The following is a 27,447-nucleotide window of genomic DNA, read 5'->3' on the forward strand; positions in this document are numbered from 1 at the left end:
GGGGTGAGTCTGTGATGGTGATTGGAGAGGGTGAGTGTGTGTTGGGGATTGGAGAGGGTGAGTGTGTTGGGGATTGGAGAGGGTGAGTCTGTGTTGGGGATTGGAGAGGGTGAGTGTGTGTTGGGGGTTGGAGAGGGTGAGTCTGTGTTGTGGATTGGAGAGGGTGAGTGTGTGTTGGGGATTGGAGAGGGTGAGTGTGTGTTGGGAATTGGAGAGGGTGAGTGTGTGTTGGGGATTGGAGAGGGTGAGTGTTTGTTGGGAGGTTGGAGAGGGTGTGTGGGCGTTGGGGATTGGAGAGGGTGAGTGTGCGTTGGGGGTTTGAGTGGGTGAGTGTGTGTAGTGGATTGGAGAGGGTGATTGTGTGGTGTTGGCGAGTGGAGAGAGTGAGTGTGCATTGGGGATTGGAGAGGGTGAGTGTGTGTTGGGGATTGGAGGGGTGAGTCTGTGATGGTGTTTGGAGAGGGTGAGTGTGTGTTCGGGATTGGAGAGGGTGAGTGTGTGTTGGGGATTGGAGAGGGTGAGTGTGTGTTGGGGATTGAAGAGGGTGAGTGTGTGTTGGGGATTGGAGAGGGTGAGTGTGTGTTGTGGATTGGAGAGGGTGAGTTTGTTTTGGGGATTGGAGAGGGTGAGTGTGTGTTGGGAATTGGAGAGGGTGAGTGTGTTTTGGGGATTGGAGAGGGTGAGTGTGTGTTGGGGATTGGAGAGGGTGAGTGTGTGTTGGGGAATGGAGAGGGTGAGTGTGTGTTGGGGATTGGAGAGGGTGAGTGTGTGTTGGGGATTGGAGAGGGTGAGTGTGTGTTGGGGATTAGAGAGGGTGAGTGTGTGTTGGGGATTGGAGGGGTGAGTCTGTGATGGTGATTGGAGAGTGTGAGTGTGCGTTGGGGATTGGAGAGGGGCAGTGTATGTTGGGGATTGGAGAGAGTGAGTGTGCGTTAGGATTGGAGAGGTTGAGTGTGTGTTGGGGATTGGAGAGGGTGAGTGTGTGTTGGGGATAGGAGAGGGTGAATATTTGTTGGGGATTGGAGAGGGTGAGTGTGAGTTGGGTGGTTGGAGAGGGTGAGTGTGTGTTGGGGAATGGAGAGGGTGAGTGTGCGTTGGGGATTGGATAGGGTGAGGGTGTGTTGGGGATTGGAGAAGGTGAGTGTGTGTTGGGGATTGGAGAGGGTGATTGTGTGTTGGGGATTGGAGAGGGTGAGTGTGTGTTGGGGATTGGAGAGGGTGAGTGTGTGTTGGAGAGTGAGAGTGTGTGTTGGGGATTGGAGAGGGTGAGTGTTTATTGGGGATTGGAGAGGGTGAGTGTGTGTTGGGGATTGGAGAGGGTGAGCTTGTGTTGGGAATTGGAGAGTGTGAGCGTGTGTTGGGAATTGGAGAGGGTGAGCGTGTGTTGGGAATTGGAGAGGGTGAGTGTGTTGGGGATTGGAGTGGGTGCGTGTGTGTTGGGGATTGGAGAGGGTGTGTGTGTGTTGGGGATAGGAGAGGGTGAGTGTGTGTTGGGGATTGGAGAGGGTGAGCGTGTGTTGGGAACTGGAGAGGGTGAGCTTGTGTTGGGAATTGGAGAGGGTGAGTGTGTTGGGGATTGGAGAGGGTGCGTGTGTGTTGGGGATTGGAGAGGGTGTGTGTGTGTTGGGGATTGGAGAGTGTGAGTGTGTGTTGGGGATTGGAGAGGGTGAGTGTGTGTTGGGGATTGGAGATGTTGAGTGTGTGTTGGGGATTGGAGAGTGTGAGCGTGTGTTGGGAGTTGGAGAGGGTGAATGTGTGTTTAGGATTGTAGAGGGTGAGTGTGTGTTGTGGATTGGAGAGGGTGAGTGTGTGTTGTGGATTGGAGAGGGTGAGTGTGTGTTGGGGATTTGAGAGTGTGAGTGTGTGTTGGGGATTGGAGAGGGTGAGTGTGTGTTGGGGATTGGAGAGGGAGAGCCTGTTTTGGGGGATTGAGCAGTATAGTACATTGAGCTCCAGAAGGTGTGTGTCGATGGTGACTCTCGGTCTGAAGGGGAACAGCATTCTGGGGGAGAATGTGAGACATTCGGAGACTATTTCTTTTCACAGTGAAGCAGTTTAGAAAATCCTGTAGCATTTATCACAGAAAATGGTTTATAAATATCTCTGTGTTATTCTGTATCTCAGTCACTACCCAGAGTATCACCTTGTGTTGTAAAACAGACTGTGGGTTGAGTCACCAAACTCTGAGTTTGTGTTTCACGGAGAGAGACATTTCTATAAGATTGAGAATTAATGTTTGTATTTTGGGTTTTAGCTGCTGCTGAGTTTGGGGAGATGATGGCGTGAGGAGAATAGTTTTTCTCTCATTTGGGATCTTTACGTGTCTCCTTTATTCCGAGTTCCCAATTGGTCTTCATTGCCCTGTAACGTTGCAGCTGATTGGACGGAGGGACTGAGGGTCAGGTTCGAAGGTCAGGAGCAGCAACTATTCCCAAACCCATTGATTTAATTTCTCTCCTGACAGGGATCTGATGCCGGAAGGAAGAGAAAATTGATGGGAAACCAACTCTGATCAGGAGGTCATCATCTCATTGGCTCCCAATGCTGACTGATTAGCCAATCAGAACGTCTGTCTGATGTAGCCAGGAGCTGGAATTCCCAACACTGGGAACAACCCCACCAACACTGGGAAAACAGCTGGAAATCCCAACACACGGAATATCCCCACCAATACTGGGAAAACAACTGGAATTCCCAACACCCGGAATATCCCCACCAACACCTAGAAAAAAACTGGAATTCCCAACACCGGGAACATCCCACCAACACTGGGAAAACAGCTGGAATTCCCATCACCCGGAATATCCCCACCAACACTTGGAAAACAACTGGAATTCCCAACAGCGGGAACATCCCCACCAACACTGGGAAAACAGCTGGAATTCCCAACACCGGGAACATCCCCACCAACACTGGGAAAACAGCTGGACATCCCAACACCCGGAATATCCCCAACAATACTGGGAAAACAACTGGAATTCCCAACACCGGGAACATCCCACCAACACTGGGAAAACAGCTGGAATTCCCATCACCCGGAATATCCCCACCAACACTTGGAAAACAACTGGAATTCCCAACAGCGGGAACATCCCCACCAACACTGGGAAAACGGCTGGAATTCCCAACACCGGGAACATCCCCACCAACACTGGGAAAACAGCTGGAAATCCCAACACCCGGAATATCCCCAACAATACTGGGAAAACAACTGGAATTCCCAACACCGGGAACATCCCACCAACACTGGGAAAACAGCTGAAATTCCTAACACCTGGAATATCCACGCCAACTCTGGGAAAACAACTGGAATTCACAACACCGAGAACATCCCCACCAACACTGGGAAAAACAGCTGGAATTCCCAACACCGGGGACATCCCCACCAAACCTGGGAAAACAGCTGGAAATCCCAACACCCGGAATATCCCCAACAACACTGGGAAAACAGCTAGAATTCCCAATGCCGAGAACATCCCCACCAACACTGGAAATACAGCTGGGAATCACAACACCGGGAAGATCCCCACCAACACTGGGAAAAATAACTGGAATTCCCAACACCGGGAACATCCCCACCAACACTGGGAAAAACAACTGGAATTCCCAACAGTGGGAACAACCCCACCAACACTGGGAAAACAGCAAGAATCCCCAAAACCCGGAATATCCCCAACAATACTGGGAAAACAGCTGGAATTCCCAACACACGGAATATCCCCACCAACACTGGGAAAACAGCTAGAATTCCCAACAGCAGGAACATCCCCACCAACACTGGAAATACAGCTGGGAATCACAATACCAGGAAAATCCCCACCAACACTGGGAAAAACAACTGGAATTCCCAACACCGGGAACATCCCCACCAACACTGGGAAAAACAACTGGAATTCCCAACACTGGGAACAACCCTACCAACACTGGGAAAACAGCAAGAATTCCCAAAACCCGGAATATCCCCAACAATACTTGGAAAACAGCTGGAATTCCCAACACACGGAATATCCCCTCCAACACTGGGAAAACAGCTTGAATTCCCAACACCCAGAATATCCCCACCAACACTGGGAAAACAGCTAGAATTCCCAACACCGGGAATATTGCCACCAACACTGGGAAAACAGCTGGAATTCCCAACACCCGGAATATCCCCAACAATACTGGGGAAACAACTGGAATTCCCAACACCGGGAACATCCCACCAACACTGGGAAAACAGCTGAAATTCCTAACACCTGGAATATCCACGCCAACTCTGGGAAAACAACTGGAATTCCCAACACCCGGAATATCCCCACCAACACTTGGAAAACAACTGGAATTCCCAACAGCGGGAACATCCCCACCAACACTGGGAAAACAGCTGGAATTCCCAACACCGGGAACATCCCCACCAACACTGGGAAAACAGCTGGAAATCCCAACACCCGGAATATCCCCAACAATACTGGGAAAACAACTGGAATTCCCAACACCGGGAACATCCCACCAACACTGGGAAAACAGCTGAAATTCCTAACACCTGGAATATCCACGCCAACTCTGGGAAAACAACTGGAATTCCCAACACCGAGAACATCCCCACCAAACCTGGGAAAACAGCTGGAAATCCCAACATCCGGAATATCCCCAACAACACTGGGAAAACAGCTAGAATTCCCAACGCCGGGAACATCCCCACCAACACTGGAAATACAGCTGGGAATCACAACACCGGGAAGATCCCCACCAACACTGGGAAAACAGTTGGAATTCCCAACACCCGGAATATCCCCACCAACACTTGGAAAACAACTGGAATTCCCAACAGCGGGAACTTCCCCACCAACACTGGGAAAACAGCTGGAATTCCCAACACCGGGAACATCCCCACCAACACTGGGAAAACAGCTGGAAATCCCAACACCAGGAATATCCCCAACAATACTGGGAAAACAACTGGAATTCCCAACACACGGAATATCCCCTCCAACACTGGGAAAACAGCGTGAATTCCCAACACCCAGAATATCCCCACCAACACTGGGAAAACAGCTAGAATTCCCAACACCGGGAATATTGCCACCAACACTGGGAAAACAGCTGGAATTCCCAACACCCGGAATATCCCCACCAACACTGGGAAAACAGCAAGAATTCCCAACAACCGGAACATCCCACCAACACTGGGAGAACAGCTGGAATTCCAATCACCGGGAACATCACCATCAAAACTGGGAAAACAGCAGCAATTCCCAACACCCGGAACATCCCCAACAACACTGGGAAAACAGCTAGAATTCCCAACACCGGGAACATCCCCACCAACACTGGAAATACAGCTGGGAATCACAACACCGGGAAGATCCCCACCAACACTGGGAAAAACAACTGGAATTCCCAACACCGGGAACATCCCCACCAACACTGGGAAAAACAACTGGAATTCCCAACACTGGGAACAACCCCACCAACACTGGGAAAACAGCAAGAATCCCCAAAACCCAGAATATCCCCAACAATACTGGGAAAACAGCTGGAATTCCCAACACACGGAATATCCCCAACAACACTGGGAAAACAGCTAGAATTCCCAACACCAGGAACATCCCCACCAACACTGGAAATACAGCTGGGAATCACAATACCGGGAAAATCCCCACCAACACTGGGAAAAACAACTGGAATTCCCAACACCGGGAACATCCCCACCAACACTGGGAAAAACAACTGGAATTCCCAACACTGGGAACAACCCCACCAACACTGGGAAAACAGCTAGAATTCCCAACACCAGGAACATCCCCACCAACACTGGAAATACAGCTGGGAATCACAACACCGGGAAAATCCCCACCAACACTGGGAAAAACAACTGGAATTCCCAACACCGGGAACAACCCCACCAACACTGGGAAAACAGCAAGAATTCCCAAAACCCGGAATATTCCCAACAATACTGGGAAAACAGCTGGAATTCCCAACACACGGAATATCCCCACCAACACTGGGAAAACAGCTTGAATTCCCAACACCCAGAATATCCCCACCAACACTGGGAAAACAGCTAGAATTCCCAACACCGGGAATATTGCCACCAACACTGGGAAAACAGCTGGAATTCCCAACACCCGGAATATCCCCACCAATACTGGGAAAACAGCTGGAATTCCCAACAACCGGAACATCCCACCAACACTGGGAAAACAGCTGGAATTCCAATCACTGGGAACATCACCATCAAAACTGGGAAAACAGCAGCAATTCCCAACACCCGGAACACTATAAGCCACAACGATGTTCTTCGTGCCTGAGTGAGAATCCAGTCGGAGTGGAGACACCTGAATCACCCCCAGACGGATTGGGATCCTCCCTCTCTGAGTAAGATCCAATCAAAGTGATGAGCTTGTTCAGCGTGCTGCCTCTTCAGGCCCTCTGGACGACCCTGTCTCTTGCTGCCCAGCATTTCCCATCCTGGGGTCATTATGATCTGTGTAAGACTCAGGTTCACTGGGACCAGGGGCTCAGTTGGGATTATATGGCCTGCCAGCCTGAGGCTGCCCTGCTCACCAGATTCCTGAAGATCAGGCTGGATCCCTCCAACAGTACGTGTAGAGAAATCCCCGAGATGTACTGCACACTGGTGAGTAAAAACTTTTCTGAATCAGTCTCTGTACTGGAATGGACACTCACTGAATGGCTTTTATTCAAATTAATTCCCTTCAAACCCCCACATTGGATTATCATTAACAGAGTTTGTGGAACTGTGTGTCTGACTGTCCAATATTCCTAGTGGGGAATGTGTCCAATTGTGTATCTGACTGTCCGATATCCCCAGTGGGGAATGTGTCGAATTGTGTATCTGACTGTCCGATATCTCCAGTGGGGAATGTGTCCAATTGTGTATCTGACTGTCCAATATCCCCAGTGGGGAATGTGCCCAATTGTGTATCTGACTGTCCGATATCCCCAGTGGGGAATGTGTCCAATTGTGTACCTGACTGTCCAATTTCTCCAGTGGGGAATGTGCCCAATTGTGTATCTGACTGTCCGATATCCCCAGTGGGGAATGTGCCCAATTGTGTATCTGACTGTCCAATATCCCCAGTGAGAAATGTGTCCAATTGTGTATCTGACTGTCCAATATCCCCAGTGGGGAATGTGTCCAATTGTGTATCTGACATGTCCGATATCCCCAGTGGGGAATGTGCCCAATTGTGTATCTGACTGTCCAATATCCCCAGTGAGAAATGTGTCCAATTGTGTATCTGACTGTCCAATATTCCCAGTGGGGAATGTGCCCAATTGTGTATCTGACTGTCCAATATCCCCAGTGGGGAATGTGCCCAATTGTGTATCTGACTGTCCAATATCCCCAGTGGGGAATGTGTCCAATTGTGTATCTGACTGTCCAATATCCCCAGTGGGGAATGTGCCGAATTGTGTATCTGACTGTCCAATATCCCCAGTGGGGAATGTGTCCAATTGTGTATCTGACTGTCCGATATCCCCAGTGGGGAATGTGTCCAATTGTGTATCTGACTGTCCGATATCCCCAGTGAGAAATATTCCCAATTGTGTATCTGACTGTCCGATATCCCCAGTGGGGAATGTGTCCAATTGTGTATCTGACTGTCCAATATCCCCAGTGAGAAATGTGTCCAATTGTGTATCTGACTGTCCAATATCCCCAGTGGGGAATGTGTCCAATTGTGTATCTGACTGTCCGATATTCCCAGTGGGGAATGTGCCCAATTGTGTATCTGACTGTCCGATATCCCCAGTGGGGAATGTGCCCAATTGTGTATCTGACTGTCCAATATCCCCAGTGAGAAATGTGTCCAATTGTGTATCTGACTGTCCAATGTCCCCAGTGGGGAATGTGTCCAATTGTGTATCTGACTGTCCGATATCCCCAGTGGGGAATGTGTCCAATTGTGTTTCTGACTGTCCGATATCCCCAGTGGGGAATGTGTCCAATTGTGTATCTGACTGTCCAATGTCCCCAGTGGGGAATGTGTCCAATTGTGTATCTGACTGTCCGATATCCCCAGTGGGGAATGTGTCCAATTGTGTATCTGACTGTCCGATATCCCCAGTGAGAAATATTCCCAATTGTGTATCTGACTGTCCGATATCCCCAGTGGGGAATGTGCCCAATTGTGTATCTGACTGTCCAATATCCCCAGTGAGAAATGTGTCCAATTGTGTATCTGACTGTCCAATGTCCCCAGTGGGGAATGTGTCCAATTGTGTATCTGACTGTCCGATATCCCCAGTGGGGAATGTGTCCAATTGTGTATCTGACTGTCCGATATCCCCAGTGGGGAATGTCCAATATTTCTAGTGGGATTGTGTTCAGTTTTCATCGATCATAGATTATCATAGAATTTACAGTGCAGAAGGAGGCCATTCGGCCCATCGAGTCTGCACCGGCTCTTGGAAAGAGCACCCTGCCGAAGGTCAACACCTCCACCCTATTCCCATAACTCAGTAACCCCACCCAACACGAAGGACAATTTTGGACACTAAGGGCAATTTATCATGGCCGATCCACCTAACCTGCACATCTTTGGACTGTGGGAGGAAACCGGAGCACCCGGAGGAACCCCACGCAGACACGGGGAGAACGTGCAGACTCCACACAGACAGTGACCCAGCGGATAATCGAACCTGGGACCCTGGCGCTGTGAAGCAATTGTGCTATCCACAATGCTACTGTGCTGCCCGTGTTTGCAGACTCCGATGTTTATAATGTTCAGTCTCTGTGGAGCTGCTGGGAGATGTTTCATTGAACAAAGTTCTGATTTCGCACAAAAAGCACCAGTTTGGATCCAATTCATGTTTTTCTATTTCACCTTCTGTGTCCTGGAATGAAATTGCTGTATTGTAAATCCATGTCTGTTTGGAAATATCGGGTGCGTTTTGGCGGCCTCCACGCGACTGAGTTGGTCAGGACGAGGCCATTGAATTTCACGACATTTGTGACACTGGCTGTGCGTGATCCAGATCTGTATATTTAAAGCAGGCCTTGATTGGCTAATCTAATTTCATTCAAAAAGTGTGGACCATTCAGAATGGCACCTTGCGGGGGTGTCGCAAGGCCGGTGGAGACCCGTGGGGTGGTCGGTGTCAGGGCAGTCTTGGCAGAGAGAAACTCCCCGATACCAAAACAAAGAGCAAAGTGCCGCTGAATAGTGAGATGGTTCTTGGCGCTGTTGGTGCGGACATCCTGCTAAACGCGCCCAAAACCCGACATAGGGTTTCTTCTGGTGAATCTTGTCTGTGAATTATCCTCTCCTCGTGTTCACCATCTCCTCAGGATAACTGGTTCCTACATCATTGCTCGGGGAATACTCCTGATTTAATAATTAAAAATGTAGAATTCATTGGAGAACGTGTAGTTTATCCGAGGGAATTATTCCCTCGGCCGATTAATGAACCGCTCTAAAACAATCGCTGTCTTTGAGGCAAATCCGAGCGCTGTTCCCTATCCCCCTGTTGGAGATGTGTCTGCTGCACAGACTGGGCTCAGTCGGAGCAGATTAGGTGTCACTCTGTCACCTTCCCAGCTCAGGGTGAATTCAGCAACATCCCAGACAGCGGGTACGCGGTCATTGAGGAGACAGATCAGCCACTTTGTACACAGCAAGATCCCACAGACAACACTGTGATAATAACCAGGTAATCTGTGTCTCGTCACCTTGGCTAAGTCAGTCAGTGCCTGAAACTGGCGCCTTTCTCTGCTACTTTTTAAGATGCGTCTGTTTCTTTTACACATTTGCTCGCTCTCTCTTTCCCAATCTGTTGCGTCTCCTGTTCTCTGAGTGTGTGTTCAGTGTGAGTGGGGGAGTGGGCCGGAAAGTGTTCGGGGTGAGAATGTATTCAGACTGTGACTGTAACATTGGTGCAATGAACCCCGTTTCTGCACAGATGCTGGGGTGATATCACCTTCGGGCTGTGGTGCGGGCGGGTTGGTGTTACACCAGCCTCGAATTCAGAGAACAGGAGTTCAAATCCCACCGTCAGGTTTGAGACTGGGCTGAGGGAGAGACGCAGATTCTGCTGTTAGACCAGTCACATGGCTTAATTCCCTCTTACAACCTTCTGTGGGCAGCACGGTAGCACAGTGGTTAGCACTGTGGCTTTACAGCGCCAGTGTCCCAAGTTCGACTCCCCGCTGGGTCACTGTCTGTGCGGAGTCTGCACATCCTCCCCGTGTGTGCGTGGGTTTCCTCCGGGTGCTCCGGTTTCCTCCCACAGTCCAAAGATGTGCAGGTTAGGTGGATTGGCCACGATAAATTGCCCTTAGTGTCCAAAAAAAAGGTTTAAGAGGGGTTATTGGGTGATGGGGATAGGGTGGAAGTGAGGGCTTGAGTGGGTTGGCCAGACAGAGTGGGCCGAATGGCTCTATGTTCTAACAGGCAGCACTTTTCTTTTTAAAAAAATATTTTTAATCAGGGCTTTTTACCGAAATACGTGAAAATATCGGGGGCGAGATTCTCCGACCCCCCGCCGGTTGCCGAAGTCTCCGGCACCGGATATTCGGCGGGGGCGGGAATCGCGCCGCGCCGGTTGGCGAGCCCCCCCGCTCGATTCTCCGACCCGGATGGGCCGAAGTCCCGCCGATAAATTGCCTGTCCCGCCGGCGTAAATTAAACCACCTACCTTACCGGCGGGACAAGGCGGCGCGGGCGCGCTCCGGGGTCCTGGGGGGGGGCGCGGGGCGATCTGGCCCCGGGGGGTGCCCCCACGATGGCCTGGCTCACGCTCGGGGCCCACCGATCCGCGGGCGGGACTGTGCCGTGGGGGCACTCTTTCCCTTCTGCCTCCGCCACGGTCTCCACCACGGCGGAGGTGGAAGAGACTCCCTCCACCGCGCATGCGCGGGAAACTGTCAGCGGCCGCTGACGCTCCCGCACATGCGCCGCCCGGAGATGTCATTTCCGCGCCAGCTGGTGGGGCACCAAAGGCCTTTTCCGCCAGCTGGGGGGGGCGGAAATTCGTCCGGCGCCGACCTAGCCCCTTAAGGTTGGGGCTCGGCCCCCAAAGATGCGGAGCATTTTCGCCGTTTTGGGCGCCAGTCGGCGGACATCACGCCGTTTCCGGAGGATTTCGTCCCAGAAAACCAAAAGATCAACATGAACAGAAAACACTCACCCCCCCAACTTCCCCAGCACCAACACCCCTCCACAGCCCACCTTCCGAACCTTTCCCCCTTATCCCCCCCCCCCAGCCTCCCGACACCCTCCCCCCTCTCCCCCTCACTGATCCCTCAATCCACCTTGGACAAATCAATGACCAGTTTCCATCTCTGGGTGAGCCCGTCCTCCGATCCCTGCAAAGCAAACATGATCTTCTCCAACAGCAGGAATTCAGCCAGGTGGCTAACCCCCACCCCCCGCCTTCGGGGGCTCCCAGACCCTCCGACATAATAAAATCCGTCACCAGGCAATCAGGGAGGCAAAGGCCAAAACATCGGCCTCTCCCCCCCCCGGACTCCCAGATCTCCCGACACTCCGAATATCGCCACCTCCGGACTCGGGGCCACCTCCAAACCCAGAATCCCGGACATAACATGTGAGAACCCCACAGGTTTGGACACGCCCGAAACACGTGGATGTGATTGCCACCCCGCCCACACCTATCCTCTCCCCCCGCGAAGAATCGGCCCATCCTCACCGCCGTCATGCGGGCCCAGTGCACCATCTTCAACTGGATGTGGCTCAACCTCACGCACGATGTGGACGCATTCACTCTCCGCAAGGCCTCGTTCCACTTCCAGCCCTCACACCCCCTCCCTACTCCTCCTCCCATTTGCGCCTAACCTCCTCATCCGGGGCGCCCTCCCTCGCCATCAATTCCCTGTACATATCCAACATCCTCCACTCCCCAATGTCACCCTCGAACAACAACCTGCCCTGCAACACCGGAGGAGCAGCCCCAGGAAGGGCAGCCCCGGGAAGGGCAGCCCCGGGAAGGGCAGCACTGGGAAGGGCAGCCCCGGGAAGGGCAGCCCCGGGAAGGGCAGCACCGGGAAGGGCAGCCCCGGGAAGGGCAGCACTGGGAAGGGCAGCCCCGGGAAGGGCAGCCCCGGGAAGGGCAGCCCCGGGAAGGGCAGCCCCGGGAAGGGCAGCCCCGGGAAGGGCAGCCCCGGGAAGGGCAGCATCGGGAAGAGCAGCCCCAGGAAGGGCAGCCCCGGGAAGGGCAGCATCGGGAAGGGCAGCCCCGGGAAGGGCAGCCCCGGGAAGGGCAGCCCCGGGAAGGGCAGCCCCGGGAAGGGCAGCCCCGGGAAGGGCAGCATCGGGAAGAGCAGCCCCGGGAAGGGCAGCATCGGGAAGGGCAGCCCCGGGAAGGGCAGCATCGGGAAGGGCAGCCCCGGGAAGGGCAGCCCCGGGAAGGGCAGCATCGGGAAGGGCAGCCCCGGGAAGGGCAGCCCCGGGAAGGGCAGCCCCGGGAAGGGCAGCCCCTCTCTCACACAGTCCCTCACCGGCAGATACCTAAGGCCATTCCCCGTTGGGTTACTGACATATTTTCTCCAACTCCTCCAGACCTGCCAACTTGTCCCCTATAAACAAGTCCGTGAAATACTCTATCCCCACCTGTCGTCACCCCCGGGCTCTCGCGTCCAGCCCCATTGGTCAATCCTCGGACTCTCGCATATCGGCGCCCACAACGACATTCCCTCCAACACAAACCTCTGCCTGTACTGGCACCACATTCGGGACCCTGGAAACACCACTGGGTTTATGGAGTACTGGACCGGGGAGAACGGGAGGGGCACCGACAACAGAGCCCTCAAACCTGTCCCCCTACACGATGCTGCCTCCATCCGCCCCCACACAGACTCCTCCCCCTTCACCCACTCCCTCACCGACCCCTCCCCCATCCGCCCCCACACCGACCCCTCCCCCTTCACCCACTCCCACACCCACCCCTCCCCCACCCACCCCTCCCCCATCCGCACCGACCCCTCCCCCATCCACACCGACCCCTCCCCCATCCGCTCCCACACCGACCCCTCCCCCTTCACCCACTCCCACACCCACCCCTCCCCCATCCACACCGACACCTCCCCCTTCACCCCATCCACACCGACCCCTCCCCCTTCACCCACTCCCACACCCACCCCTCCCCCATCCACACCGACCCCTCCCCCTTCACCCACTCCCTCACCGACCCCTCCCCCATCCACACCGACCCCTCCCCCTTCACCCACTCCCTCACCGACCCCTCCCCCATCCACACCGACCCCTCCCCCTTCACCCACTCCCTCACCGACCCCTCCCCCATCCGCTCCCACACCGACCCCTCCCCCATCCACACCGACCCCTCCCCCTTCACCCACTCCCACACCCACCCCTCCCCCATCCGCCCCCACACCCACCCCACCCCCATCCGCTCCCACACCGACCCCTCCCCTTCACCCACTCCCACACCCACCCCTCCCCATCCATCCACCCCACACCGACCCCTCCCCCTTCACCCACTCTCTCACCCACCCCTCCCCCATCCGCTCCCACACCGACCCCTCCCCCTTCACCCACTCCCTCACCCACCCCTCCCCCATCCACACCGACCCCTCCCCCATCCGCTCCCACACCGACCCCTCCCCCTTCACCCACTCCCACACCCACCCCTCCCCATCCACCCACCCCACACCGACCCCTCCCCCTTCACCCACTCCCTCACCCACCCCTCCCCCATCCGCCCCCACACCGACCCCTCCCCCATCCGCTCCCACACCCACCCCTCCCCCATCCGCTCCCACACCCACCCCTCCCCCTTCCGCTCCCACACCCACCCCTCCCCCATCCGCTCCCACACCGACCCCCCCTCCACCACCCGCTCCCTCACCCACCCCTCCCCCATCCGCTCCCACACCGACCCCTCCCCCTTCACCCGCTCCCACACCCCGCCCTCCCCATCCGCTCCCACACCCACCCCGCCCCCATCCGCTCCCACACCCACCCCTCCCCCATCCGCCCCCACACAGACCCCTCCCCCTTCACCCACTCCCACACCGACCCCCCCTCCACCACCCGCTCCCACACCCCCCCCTCCCCCATCCGCTCCCACACCGACCCCGCCCCCTTCACCCACTCCCACACCTCCCCCTCCCCATCCATCCACCCCACACCGACCCCTCCCCCTTCACCCACTCCCACACCGACCCCACCCCCTTCACCCACTCCCACACCTCCCCCTCCCCATCCATCCACTTCCACACCGACCCCTCCCGCATCCATACTGACCCCTCCATCCGCTCCACACCGACCCCTCCCCCTTCACCCACACGCACACCGACCCTCCCCCATCCGCTCCCACACCGACCCCTCCCCCATCCACACCGAACCCTCCCCCATCCGCCCCCACACCAACCCCTCCACCCGCTCCCACACCTCCCCCTCCCCATCCATCCACTCCACACCGACCCCTCCCCCTTCACCCACTCGCACACCGACCCCTCCCCCATCTGCTCCCACACCGACCCCTCCCCTTCACCCACTCCCTCACTGACCCCTCCCCCATCCACACCGACCCCTCCCCCATCCGCTCCCACACCGACCCCTCCCCCTTCACCCACTCCCTCACCGACCCCTCCCCCATCCACACCGACCCCTCCCCCATCCGCTCCCACACCGACCCCTACCCCATCCGCTCCCACACCGACCCCTCCCCATCCGCTCCCGCACTGACACAGTGAGAGAGAGAAATGGGACACTGGGTCCAGTGTGACACAGTGAAAGACAGAGATGGGACACTGGGTACAGTGTGACACAGTGTGAGAGAGAGAGATGGGACACTGGGTACAGTGTGACCCAGTGAGAGAGAGATGGGACACTGGGTACAGTGTGACCCAGTGAGAGAGAGAGATGGGACACTGGGTACAGTGTGACACAGTGAAAGAGAGATGGTACACTGGGTACAGTGTGACACAGTGAAAGACAGATGGGGCACTGCGTACAGTGTGGCACAGTGTGAGAGAGGTGGGACACTGGGTACAGTGTGACACAGTGAGAGAGAGGTGGGACACTGGGTACAGTGTGACACAGTGAGAGAGAGAGATGGGACACTGGGTACAGTGTGACCCAGTGAGAGAGAGAGATGGGACACTGGGTACAGTGTGACCCAGTGAGAGAAAGATGGGACACTGGGTACAGTGTAACACAGTGAGAGAGAGAGAGATGGGACACTGGGTACAGTGTGACACAGTGAGAGAGAGATGGGACACTGGGTACAGTGTGACCCAGTGAGAGAGAGAGATGGGACACTGGGTACAGTGTGACCCAGTGAGAGAAAGATGGGACACTGGGTACAGTGTAACACAGTGAGAGAGAGAGAGATGGGACACTGGGTACAGTGTGACACAGTGAGAGAGAGAGATGGGACACTGGGTACAGGGTGACACAGTGAGAGAGAGAGATGGGACACTGTGTACAGTGTGACACAATGAGAGAGAGAGATGGTACACTGGGTACAATGTGACACAGTGAAAGACAGATGGGACACTGGGTACAGTGTGGCACAGTGTGAGAGAGGTGGGACACTGGGTACAGTGTGACACAGAGAGAGAGGTGGGACACTGGGTACAGTGTGACACAGTGAGAGAGAGAGATGGGACACTGGGTACAGTGTGACACAATGTGAAAGAGAGATGGGACACTGGGTACAGTGTGACACAGTGAGAGAAAGATGGGACACTGGGTACAGTGTAACACAGTGAGAGAGAGAGAGATGGGACACTGGGTACAGGGTGACACAGTGAGAGAGAGAGATGGGACACTGTGTACAGTGTGACACAATGTGAGAGAGAGATGGGACACTGGGTACAGTGTGACACAGTGAAAGACAGATGGGACACTGGGTACAGGGTGACACAGTGAGAGAGAGAGATATGGGACACTGGGTACAGTGTGACACAGTGAGAGAGAGAGATGGGACACTGGGTACAGTGTGACCCAGTGAGAGAGGGAGATGGGACACTGGGTACAGTGTGACACAGTGTGAGAGAGAGAGATGGGACACTGGGTACAGTGTGACACAGTGAGAGAGAGAGATGGGACACTGGGTACAGTGTGACACAGTGAAAGACAGATGGGACACTGGGTACAGTGTGGCACAGTGTGAGAGAGAGATGGGACACTGGGTACAGTGTGACACAGTGAAAGACAGAGATGGGACACTGGGTACAGTGTGACACAGTGAGAGAGAGAGATGGGACACTGGGTACAGTGTGACACAGTGAGAGAGAGAGATGGGACACTGGGTACAGTATGGCACAGTGTGAGAGAGGTGGGACACTGGGTACAGTGTGACACAGTGAGAGAGAGGTGGGACACTGGGTACAGTGTGACACAGTGAGAGAGAGAGATGGGACACTGGGTACAGTGTGACACAATGTGAAAGAGAGATGGGACACTGGGTACAGTGTGACACAGTGAGAGAAATATGGGACACTGGGTACAGTGTAACACAGTGAGAGAGAGAGAGATGGGACACTGGGTACAGGGTGACACATTGAGAGAGAGAGATGGGACACTGTGTACAGTGTGACACAATGTGAGAGAGAGATGGGACACTGGGAACAGTGTGACACAGTGAAAGACAGATGGGACACTGGGTACAGGGTGACACAGTGAGAGAGAGAGATATGGGACACTGGGTACAGTGTGACACAGTGCGAGAGAGAGATGGGACACTGGGTACAGTGTGACCCAGTGAGAGAGCGATGGGACACTGGGTACAGTGTGACACAGTGAGAGAGAGAGATGGGACACTGGGTACAGTGTGACACAGTGAAAGACAGATGGGACACTGGGTACAGTGTGGCACAGTGTGAGAGAGATGGGACACTGGGTACAGTGTGACACAGTGAAAGACAGAGATGGGACACTGGGTACAGTGTGACACAGTGAGAGAGAGAGATGGGACACTGGGTACAGTGTGACCCAGTGAGAGAGCGATGGGACACTGGGTACAGTGTGACACAGTGAGAGAGAGAGATGGGACACTGGGTACAGTGTGACACAGTGAAAGAGAGATGGTACACTGGGTACAGTGTGACACAGTGAGAGAGAGAGATGGGACACTGGGTACAATGTGACACAGTGAAAGACAGATGGGACACTGGGTACAGTGTAACACAGTGAGAGAGAGAGAGATGGGACACTGGGTACAGGGTGACACAGTGAGAGAGAGATGGGACACTGGGTACAGTGTGACCCAGTGAGAGAGAGATGGGACACCGGGTACAGTGTGACCCAGTGAGAGAGAGAGATGGGACACTGGGTACAGTGTGACACAGTGAGAGAGAGAGATGGGACACTGTGTACAGTGTGACACAATGTGAGAGAGAGATGGGACACTGGGTACAGTGTGACACAGTGAAAGACAGATGGGACACTGGGTACAGGGTGACACAGTGAGAGAGAGAGATATGGGACACTGGGTACAGTGTGACACAGTGAGAGAGAGAGATGGGACACTGGGTACAGTGTGACCCAGTGAGAGAGCGATGGGACACTGGGTACAGTGTGACGCAGTGAGAGAGAGAGATGGGACACTGGGTACAGTGTGACACATTGAAAGACAGATTGGACACTGGGTACAGTGTGGCACAGTGTGAGAGAGATGGGACACTGGGTACAGTATGACACAGTGTGAGAGAGAGATGGGATACTGGGTACAGTGTGACACAGTGAGAGAGAGAGAGATGGGACACTGGGTACAGTATGACACAGTGTGAGAGAGAGATGGGACACTGGGTACAGTATGACACAGTGTGAGAGAGAGATGGGACGCTGGGTACAGTGTGACACAGTGAGAGAGAGATGGGGCACTGGGTACAGTGTGACGCAGTGAGAGAGAGAGATGGGACACTGGGTACAGTGTGACACAGTGTGAGAGAGAGATGGGACACTGGGTACAGTGTGACACAGTGTGAGTGAGAGAGATGGGACACTGGGAACAGGGTGACACAGGGAGAGAGAGAGAGATGGGACACTGGGTACAGTGTGACACAGTGAGGGAGAAGATGGGACACCGGGTACAGTGTGACACAATGTGAGAGAGAGATGGGACACTGGGTACAGTGTGACACAGTGAAAGACAGTTGGGACACTGGGTACAGGGTGACACAGTGAGAGAGAGAGAGATGGGACACTGGGTACAGTGTGACACAGTGAGCGAGAGAGATGGGACACTGGGTACAGTGTGACCCAGTGAGAGAGCGATGGGACACTGGGTACAGTGTGACACAGTGAGGGAGAGAGATTGGACACTGGGTACAGTGTGACACATTGAAAGACTGATGGGACACTGGGTACAGTGTGGCACAGTGTGAGAGAGATGGGACACTGGGTACAGTATGACACAGTTTGAAAGAGAGATGGGACGCTGGGTACAGTGTGACACAGTGAGAGAGAGATGGGGCACTGGGTACAGTGTGACACAGTGAGAGAGAGAGATGGGACACTGGGTACAGTGTGACACAATGTTAGGTCGATGGGACACTGGGTACTGTGTGACACAGTGAGATAGAGAAATGGGACACTGGGTACAGTGTGACACAGCGAAAGAGAGAAATGGGGCACTGGGTACAGTGTGACACAGTTTGAGAGAGAGAGATGGGGCACTGGGTACAGTGTGACACAGTGAGAGAGAGAGATGGGACACTGGGTACAGTGTGACACAGTGAGAGAGAGAGATGGGACACTGGGTACAGTGTGACACAATGTGAGAGAGAGATGGGACACTGGGTACAGTGTGACACAGTGAAAGACAGATGGGACACTGGGTACAGGGTGACACAGTGAGAGAGGGAGAGATGGGACACTGGGTACAGTGTGACACAGTGAGAGAGAGAGATGGGACACTGGGTACAGTGTGACCCAGTGAGAGAGCGATGGGACACTGGGTAGAGTGTGACACAGTGAGAGAGAGATGGGACACTGGGTACAGTGTGACACAGTGAAAGACAGATGGGACACTGGGTACAGTGTGACACAGTGTGAGAGAGATGGGACACTGGGTACAGTATGACACAGTGTGAGAGAGATGGGACACTGGGTACAGTGTGGCACAGTGTGAGAGAGATGGGACACTGGGTACAGTATGACACAGTTTGAGAGAGAGATGGGACGCTGGGTACAGTGTGACACAGTGAGAGAGAGATGGGGCACTGGGTACAGTGTCACACAGTGAGAGAGAGAGATGGGACACTATGTACAGTGTGACACAATGTGAGGTCGATGGGACACTGGGTTCTGTGTGACACAGTGAGAGAGAGAGAGATGGGACACTGGGTACAGTGTGACTCAGTGAGAGAGAGAGATGGGACACTGGGTACAGTGTGACACAATGTGAAAGAGAGATGGGACACTGGGTACAGTGTGACACAGTGAGAGAGAGATGGGACACTGGGTACAGTGTAACACAGTGAGAGAGAGAGAGATGGGACACTGGGTACAGGGTCACTCAGTGAGAGAGAGAGATGGGACACTGCGTACAGTGTGACACAATGTGAGAGAGAGATGGGACACTGGGTACAGTGTGACACAGTGAAAGACAGATGGAACATTGGGTACAGTGTGACACAGTGAGAGAGAGAGATGGGACACTGGGTACAGTGTGACCCAGTGAGAGAGCGATGGGACACTGGGTACAGTGTGACACAGTGAGAGAGAGAGATGGGACACGGGGTACAGTGTGACACAGTGAAAGACAGATGGGACACTGGGTACAGTGTGGCACAGTGTGAGAGAGATGGGACACTGGGTACAGTATGACACAGTGTGAGAAAGAGATGGGATACTGGGTACAGTGTGACCCAGTGAGAGAGCGATGGGACACTGGGTACAGTGTGACACAGTGAGAGAGAGAGATGGGACACTGGGTACAGTGTGACCCAGTGAGAGAGAGATGGGACACTGGGTACAGTGTGACACAGTGAGAGAGAGAGATAGGACACTGGGTACAGTGTGACCCAGTGAGAGAGCGATGGGACTCTGGGTACAGTGTGACACAGTGAGAGAGAGATGGGAGACTGGGTACAGTGTGACACATTGAAAGACAGATGGGAGACTGGGTACAGTGTGGCACAGTGTGAGAGAGATGGGACACTGGGTACAATGTGACACAGTGTGAGAGAGATGGGACACTGGGTACAGTATGACACAGTGTGAGAGAGTGATGGGACGCTGGGTACAGTGTGACACAGTGAGAGAGAGATGGGGCACTGGGTACAGTGTGACACAGTGAGAGAGAGAGATGGGACACTGGGTACAGTGTGGCACAGTGTGAGAGAGAGATGGGACACTGGGTACAGTGTGAAACTGTGTGAGTGAGAGAGATGGGACACTGGGAACAGGGTGACACAGGGAGAGAGAGAGAGAGATGGGACACTGGGTACAGTGTGACACAGTGAGAGAGAGAGATGGGACACTGGGTACAGTGTGACACAATGTGAGAGAGAGATGGGACACTGGGTGCAGTGTGTCACAGTGAAAGACAGTTGGGACACTGGGTACAGGGTGACACAGTGAGAGAGAGAGATGGGACACTGGGTACAGTGTGACACAGTGAGCGAGAGAGGTGGGACACTGGGTACAGTGTGACCCAGTGAGAGAGCGATGGGACACTGGGTACAGTGTGACACAGTGAGAGAGAGAGATGGGACACTGGGTACAGTGTGACACATTGAAAGACAGATGGGACACTGGGTACAGTGTGGCACAGTGTGAGAGAGATGGGACACTGGGTACAGTATGACACAGTTTGAGAGAAAGATGGGACGCTGGGTACAGTGTGACACAGTGAGAGAGAGATGGGGCACTGGGTACAGTGTGACACAGTGAGAAAGAGAGATGGGACACTGGGTACAGTGTGACACAATGTTAGATCGATGGGGCACTGGGTACTATGTGACACAGTGAGATAGAGAAATGGGACACTGGGTACAGTGTGACACAGTGAAAGAGAGAGGTGGGGCACTGGGTACAGTGTGACACAGTTTGAGAGAGAGAGATGGGGCACTGGGTACAGTGTGACACAGTGAGAGAGAGAGATGGGACACTGGGTACAGTGTGACACAATGTGAGAGAGAGATGGGACACTGGGTACAGTGTGACGCAGTGAAAGACAGATGGGACACTGGGTACAGGGTGACACAGTGAGAGAGAGAGAGATGGGACACTGGGTACAGTGTGACACAGTGAGAGAGAGAGATGGGACACTGGGTACAGTGTGACACAGTGAGAGAGAGATGGGAGACTGGGTACAGTGTGACACATTGAAAGACAGATGGGAGACTGGGTACAGTGTGAGAGAGATGGGACACTGGGTACAATGTGACACAGGGAAAGACAGATGGGACACTGGGAACAGTGTGGCACAGTGTGAGAGAGATGGGACACTGGGTACAGTGTGACACAGTGTGACACAGTGTGAGAGAGATGGGACACTGGGTACAGTATGACACAGTGTGAAATAGAGATGGGACACTGGGTACAGTGTGGCACAGAGTGAGTGAGATGGGACGCTGGATACAATGTGACACAGTGAAAGACAGATGGGACACTGGGTACAGTCTGGCACAGTGTGAGAGAGATGGGACACTGGATACAATGTGACACAGTGAAAGGCAGATGGGACACTGGGTACAGTGTGGCACAGTGTGAGAGAGATGGGGCACTGGGTACAGTGTGACACAGTGAAAGACAGATGGGACACTGGGTACAGTGTGGCACAGTGTGAGAGAGATGGGACACTGGGTACAGTATGACACAGTGTGAGATAGAGATGGGACACTGGGTACAGTGTGGCACAGTGTGAGTGAGATGGGACGCTGGGTACAGTGTGACACAGTGAGAGAGAGATGGGGCACTGGGTACAGTGTGACACAGTGAGAGAGAGAGATGGGACACTGGGTACAGTGTGACACAGTGTGAGAGAGAGATGGGACACTGGGTACAGTGTGGCACACTGTGAGACAGATGGGACACTGGGTACAGTGTGGCACAGTGTGAGAGAGATGGGACACTGGGTACAGTATGACACAGTTTGAGAGAGAGATGGGACGCTGGGTACAGTGTGACACAGTGAGAGAGAGATGGGGCACTGGGTACAGCGTCACACAGTGAGAGAGAGAGATGGGACATTGGGTACAGTGTGACACAATGTGAGAGAGAGATGGGACGCTGGGTACAGTGTGACACAGTGTGAGTGAGAGAGATGGGACACTGTGTACAGTGTGACACAGTGAGAGAGAGAGAGATGGGACACGGTACAGTGTGACACAGTGAGAGAGAGAGATGGGACACTGGGTACAGTGTGACCCAGTGAGAGAGCGATGGGACACTGGGTACAGTGTGACACAGTGAGAGAGAGAGATGGGACACTGGGTACAGTGTGACACATTGAAAGACAGATGGGACACTGGGTACAGTGTGGCACAGTGTGAGAGAGATGGGACACTGGGTACAGTATGACACAGTTTGAGAGAGAGATGGGGCGCTGGGTACAGTGTGACACAGTGAGAGAGATGGGGCACTGGGTACAGTGTGACACAGTGAGAGAGAGAGATGGGACACTGGGTACAGTGTGACACAATGTGAGAGCGATGGGACACTGGGTACAGTGTGACACAGTGAGAGAGAGAGATGGGACACTGGGTACAGTGTGACACAATGTTAGATCGATGGGGCACTGGGTACAGTGTGACACAGTGAAAGAGAGAGATGGGGCACTTGGTACAGTGTGACACAGTTTGAGAGAGAGAGATGGGGCACTGGGTACAGTGTGACACAGTGAGAGAGAGAGATGGGACACTGGGTACAGTGTGACACAATGTGCGAGAGAGATGGGACACTGGGTACAGTGTGACACAGTGAAAGACAGATGGGACACTGGGTACAGGGTGACACAGTGAGAGAGAGAGAGATGGGACACTGGGTACAGTGTGACACAGTGAGAGAGAGAGATGGGACACTGGGTACTGTGTGACCCAGTGAGAGAGCGATGGGACACTGGGTACAGTGTGACACAGTGTGAGAGAGATGGGACACTGGGTACAATGTGACACAGGGAAAGACAGATGGGACACTGGGAACAGTGTGGCACAGTGTGAGAGAGATGGGACACTGGGTACAGTGTGACACAGTGTGACACAGTGTGACACAGTGTGAGAGAGATGGGACACTGGGTACAGTATGACACTGTGTGAGAGAGAGATGGGACGCTGGGTACAGTGTGACACAGTGAGAGAGAGATTGGGCACTGGGTACAGTGTGACACAGTGAGAGAGAGAGATGGGACACTGGGTACAGTGTGACACAGTGTGAGAGAGAGATGGGACACTGGGTACAGTGTGAAACTGTGTGAGTGAGAGAGATGGGACACTGGGAACAGGGTGACACAGGGAGAGAGAGAGAGATGGGACACTGGGTACAGTGTGACACAGTGAGAGAGAGAGATGGGACACTGGGTACAGTGTGACACAATGTGAGAGAGAGATGGGACACTGGGTACAGTGTGACACAGTGAAAGACAGTTGGGACACTGGGTACAGGGTGACACAGTGAGAGAGAGAGAGATGGGACACTGGGTACAGTGTGACACAGTGAGTGAGAGAGATGGGACACTGGGTACAGTATGACACAGTGTGAGAGAGATGGGACACTGGGTACAGTGTGGCACAGTGTGAGAGAGATGGGACACTGGGTACAGTATGACACAGTTTGAGAGAGAGATGGGACGCTGGGTACAGTGTGACACAGTGAGAGAGAGATGGGGCACTGGGTACAGTGTCACACAGTGAGAGAGAGAGATGGGACACTATGTACAGTGTGACACAATGTGAGGTCGATGGGACACTGGGTTCTGTGTGACACAGTGAGAGAGAGAGAGATGGGACACTGGGTACAGTGTGACTCAGTGAGAGAGAGAGATGGGACACTGGGTACAGTGTGACACAATGTGAAAGAGAGATGGGACACTGGGTACAGTGTGACACAGTGAGAGAGAGATGGGACACTGGGTACAGTGTAACACAGTGAGAGAGAGAGAGATGGGACACTGGGTACAGGGTCACTCAGTGAGAGAGAGAGATGGGACACTGCGTACAGTGTGACACAATGTGAGAGAGAGATGGGACACTGGGTACAGTGTGACACAGTGAAAGACAGATGGAACATTGGGTACAGTGTGACACAGTGAGAGAGAGAGATGGGACACTGGGTACAGTGTGACCCAGTGAGAGAGCGATGGGACACTGGGTACAGTGTGACACAGTGAGAGAGAGAGATGGGACACTGGGTACAGTGTGACACAGTGAAAGACAGATGGGACACTGGGTACAGTGTGGCACAGTGTGAGAGAGATGGGACACTGGGTACAGTATGACACAGTGTGAGAGAGAGATGGGATACTGGGTACAGTGTGACCCAGTGAGAGAGCGATGGGACACTGGGTACAGTGTGACACAGTGAGAGAGAGAGATGGGACACTGGGTACAGTGTGACCCAGTGAGAGAGAGATGGGACACTGGGTACAGTGTGACACAGTGAGAGAGAGAGATAGGACACTGGGTACAGTGTGACCCAGTGAGAGAGCGATGGGACACTGGGTACAGTGTGACACAGTGAGAGAGAGATGGGAGACTGGGTACAGTGTGACACATTGAAAGACAGATGGGAGACTGGGTACAGTGTGGCACAGTGTGAGAGAGATGGGACACTGGGTACAATGTGACACAGTGTGAGAGAGATGGGACACTGGGTACTGTATGACACAGTGTGAGAGAGAGATGGGACGCTGGGTACAGTGTGACACAGTGAGAGAGAGATGGGGCACTGGGTACAGTGTGACACAGTGAGAGAGAGAGATGGGACACTGGGTACAGTGTGGCACAGTGTGAGAGAGAGATGGGACACTGGGTACAGTGTGAAACTGTGTGAGTGAGAGAGATGGGACACTGGGAACAGGGTGACACAGGGAGAGAGAGAGAGAGATGGGACACTGGGTACAGTGTGACACAGTGAGAGAGAGAGATGGGACACTGGGTACAGTGTGACACAATGTGAGAGAGAGATGGGACACTGGGTGCAGTGTGTCACAGTGAAAGACAGTTGGGACACTGGGTACAGGGTGACACAGTGAGAGAGAGAGATGGGACACTGGGTACAGTGTGACACAGTGAGCGAGAGAGGTGGGACACTGGGTACAGTGTGACCCAGTGAGAGAGCGATGGGACACTGGGTACAGTGTGACACAGTGAGAGAGAGAGATGGGACACTGGGTACAGTGTGACACATTGAAAGACAGATGGGACACTGGGTACAGTGTGGCACAGTGTGAGAGAGATGGGACACTGGGTACAGTATGCCACAGTTTGAGAGAAAGATGGGACGCTGGGTACAGTGTGACACAGTGAGAGAGAGATGGGGCACTGGGTACAGTGTGACACAGTGAGAAAGAGAGATGGGACACTGGGTACAGTGTGACACAATGTGAGAGCGATGGGACACTGGGTACAGTGTGACACAGTGAGAGAGAGAGATGGGACACTGGGTACAGTGTGACACAATGTTAGATCGATGGGGCACTGGGTACTATGTGACACAGTGAGATAGAGAAATGGGACACTGGGTACAGTGTGACACAGTGAAAGAGAGAGGTGGGGCACTGGGTACAGTGTGACACAGTTTGAGAGAGAGAGATGGGGCACTGGGTACAGTGTGACACAGTGAGAGAGAGAGATGGGACACTGGGTACAGTGTGACACAATGTGAGAGAGAGATGGGACACTGGGTACAGTGTGACGCAGTGAAAGACAGATGGGACACTGGGTACAGGGTGACACAGTGAGAGAGAGAGAGATGGGACACTGGGTACAGTGTGACACAGTGAGAGAGAGAGATGGGACACTGGGTACAGTGTGACACAGTGAGAGAGAGATGGGAGATTGGGTACAGTGTGACACATTGAAAGACAGATGGGAGACTGGGTACAGTGTGAGAGAGATGGGACACTGGGTACAATGTGACACAGGGAAAGACAGATGGGACACTGGGAACAGTGTGGCACAGTGTGAGAGAGATGGGACACTGGGTACAGTATGACACAGTGTGAAATAGAGATGGGACACTGGGTACAGTGTGGCACAGTGTGAGTGAGATGGGACGCTGGATACAATGTGACACAGTGAAAGACAGATGGGACACTGGGTACAGTGTGGCACAGTGTGAGAGAGATGGGACACTGGATACAATGTGACACAGTTAAAGGCAGATGGGACACTGGGTACAATGTGGCACAGTGTGAGAGAGATGGGGCACTGGGTACAGTGTGACACAGTGAAAGACAGATGGGACACTGGGTACAGTGTGGCACAGTGTGAGAGAGATGGGACACTGGGTACAGTATGACACAGTGTGAGATAGAGATGGGACACTGGGTACAGTGTGGCACAGTGTGAGTGAGATGGGACGCTGGGTACAGTGTGACACAGTGAGAGAGAGATGGGGCACTGGGTACAGTGTGACACAGTGAGAGAGAGAGATGGGACACTGGGTACAGTGTGACACAGTGTGAGAGAGAGATGGGACACTGGGTACAGTGTGGCACACTGTGAGACAGATGGGACACTGGGTACAATGTGACACAGGGAAAGACAGATGGGACACTGGGAACAGTGTGGCACAGTGTGAGAGAGATGGGACACTGGGTACAGTGTGACACAGTGTGACACAGTGTGAGAGAGATGGGACACTGGGTACAGTATGACACAGTGTGAAATAGAGATGGGACACTGGGTACAGTGTGGCACAGAGTGAGTGAGATGGGACGCTGGATACAATGTGACACAGTGAAAGACAGATGGGACACTGGGTACAGTCTGGCACAGTGTGAGAGAGATGGGACACTGGATACAATGTGACACAGTGAAAGGCAGATGGGACACTGGGTACAGTGTGGCACAGTGTGAGAGAGATGGGGCACTGGGTACAGTGTGACACAGTGAAAGACAGATGGGACACTGGGTACAGTGTGGCACAGTGTGAGAGAGATGGGACACTGGGTACAGTATGACACAGTGTGAGATAGAGATGGGACACTGGGTACAGTGTGGCACAGTGTGAGTGAGATGGGACGCTGGGTACAGTGTGACACAGTGAGAGAGAGATGGGGCACTGGGTACAGTGTGACACAGTGAGAGAGAGAGATGGGACACTGGGTACAGTGTGACACAGTGTGAGAGAGAGATGGGACACTGGGTACAGTGTGGCACACTGTGAGACAGATGGGACACTGGGTACAGTGTGGCACAGTGTGAGAGAGATGGGACACTGGGTACAGTATGACACAGTTTGAGAGAGAGATGGGACGCTGGGTACAGTGTGACACAGTGAGAGAGAGATGGGGCACTGGGTACAGCGTCACACAGTGAGAGAGAGAGATGGGACA

General features: G+C 53.8%; 1 protein-coding gene across 1 annotated transcript in view; it reads left to right on the forward strand.

The window, feature by feature from the left end:
- The first annotated feature begins 6,045 nt into the window (after nucleotides 1-6,045).
- The window catches only part of LOC140426008 (netrin-G1-like), a 262,666-nt gene continuing 241,264 nt past the window's right edge, over nucleotides 6,046-27,447 (forward strand). Inside the window, exon 1 of the mRNA XM_072510281.1 lies at nucleotides 6,046-6,625. Within this exon, the coding sequence (XP_072366382.1) occupies nucleotides 6,383-6,625 (243 nt within the window). The 5' untranslated portion in view covers nucleotides 6,046-6,382. The remainder of the gene's footprint in view (nucleotides 6,626-27,447) is intronic.

This window comes from Scyliorhinus torazame, chromosome 7, assembly GCF_047496885.1.
Source record: "Scyliorhinus torazame isolate Kashiwa2021f chromosome 7, sScyTor2.1, whole genome shotgun sequence".
NCBI classification, from domain to species: Eukaryota; Metazoa; Chordata; class Chondrichthyes; order Carcharhiniformes; family Scyliorhinidae; genus Scyliorhinus; species Scyliorhinus torazame.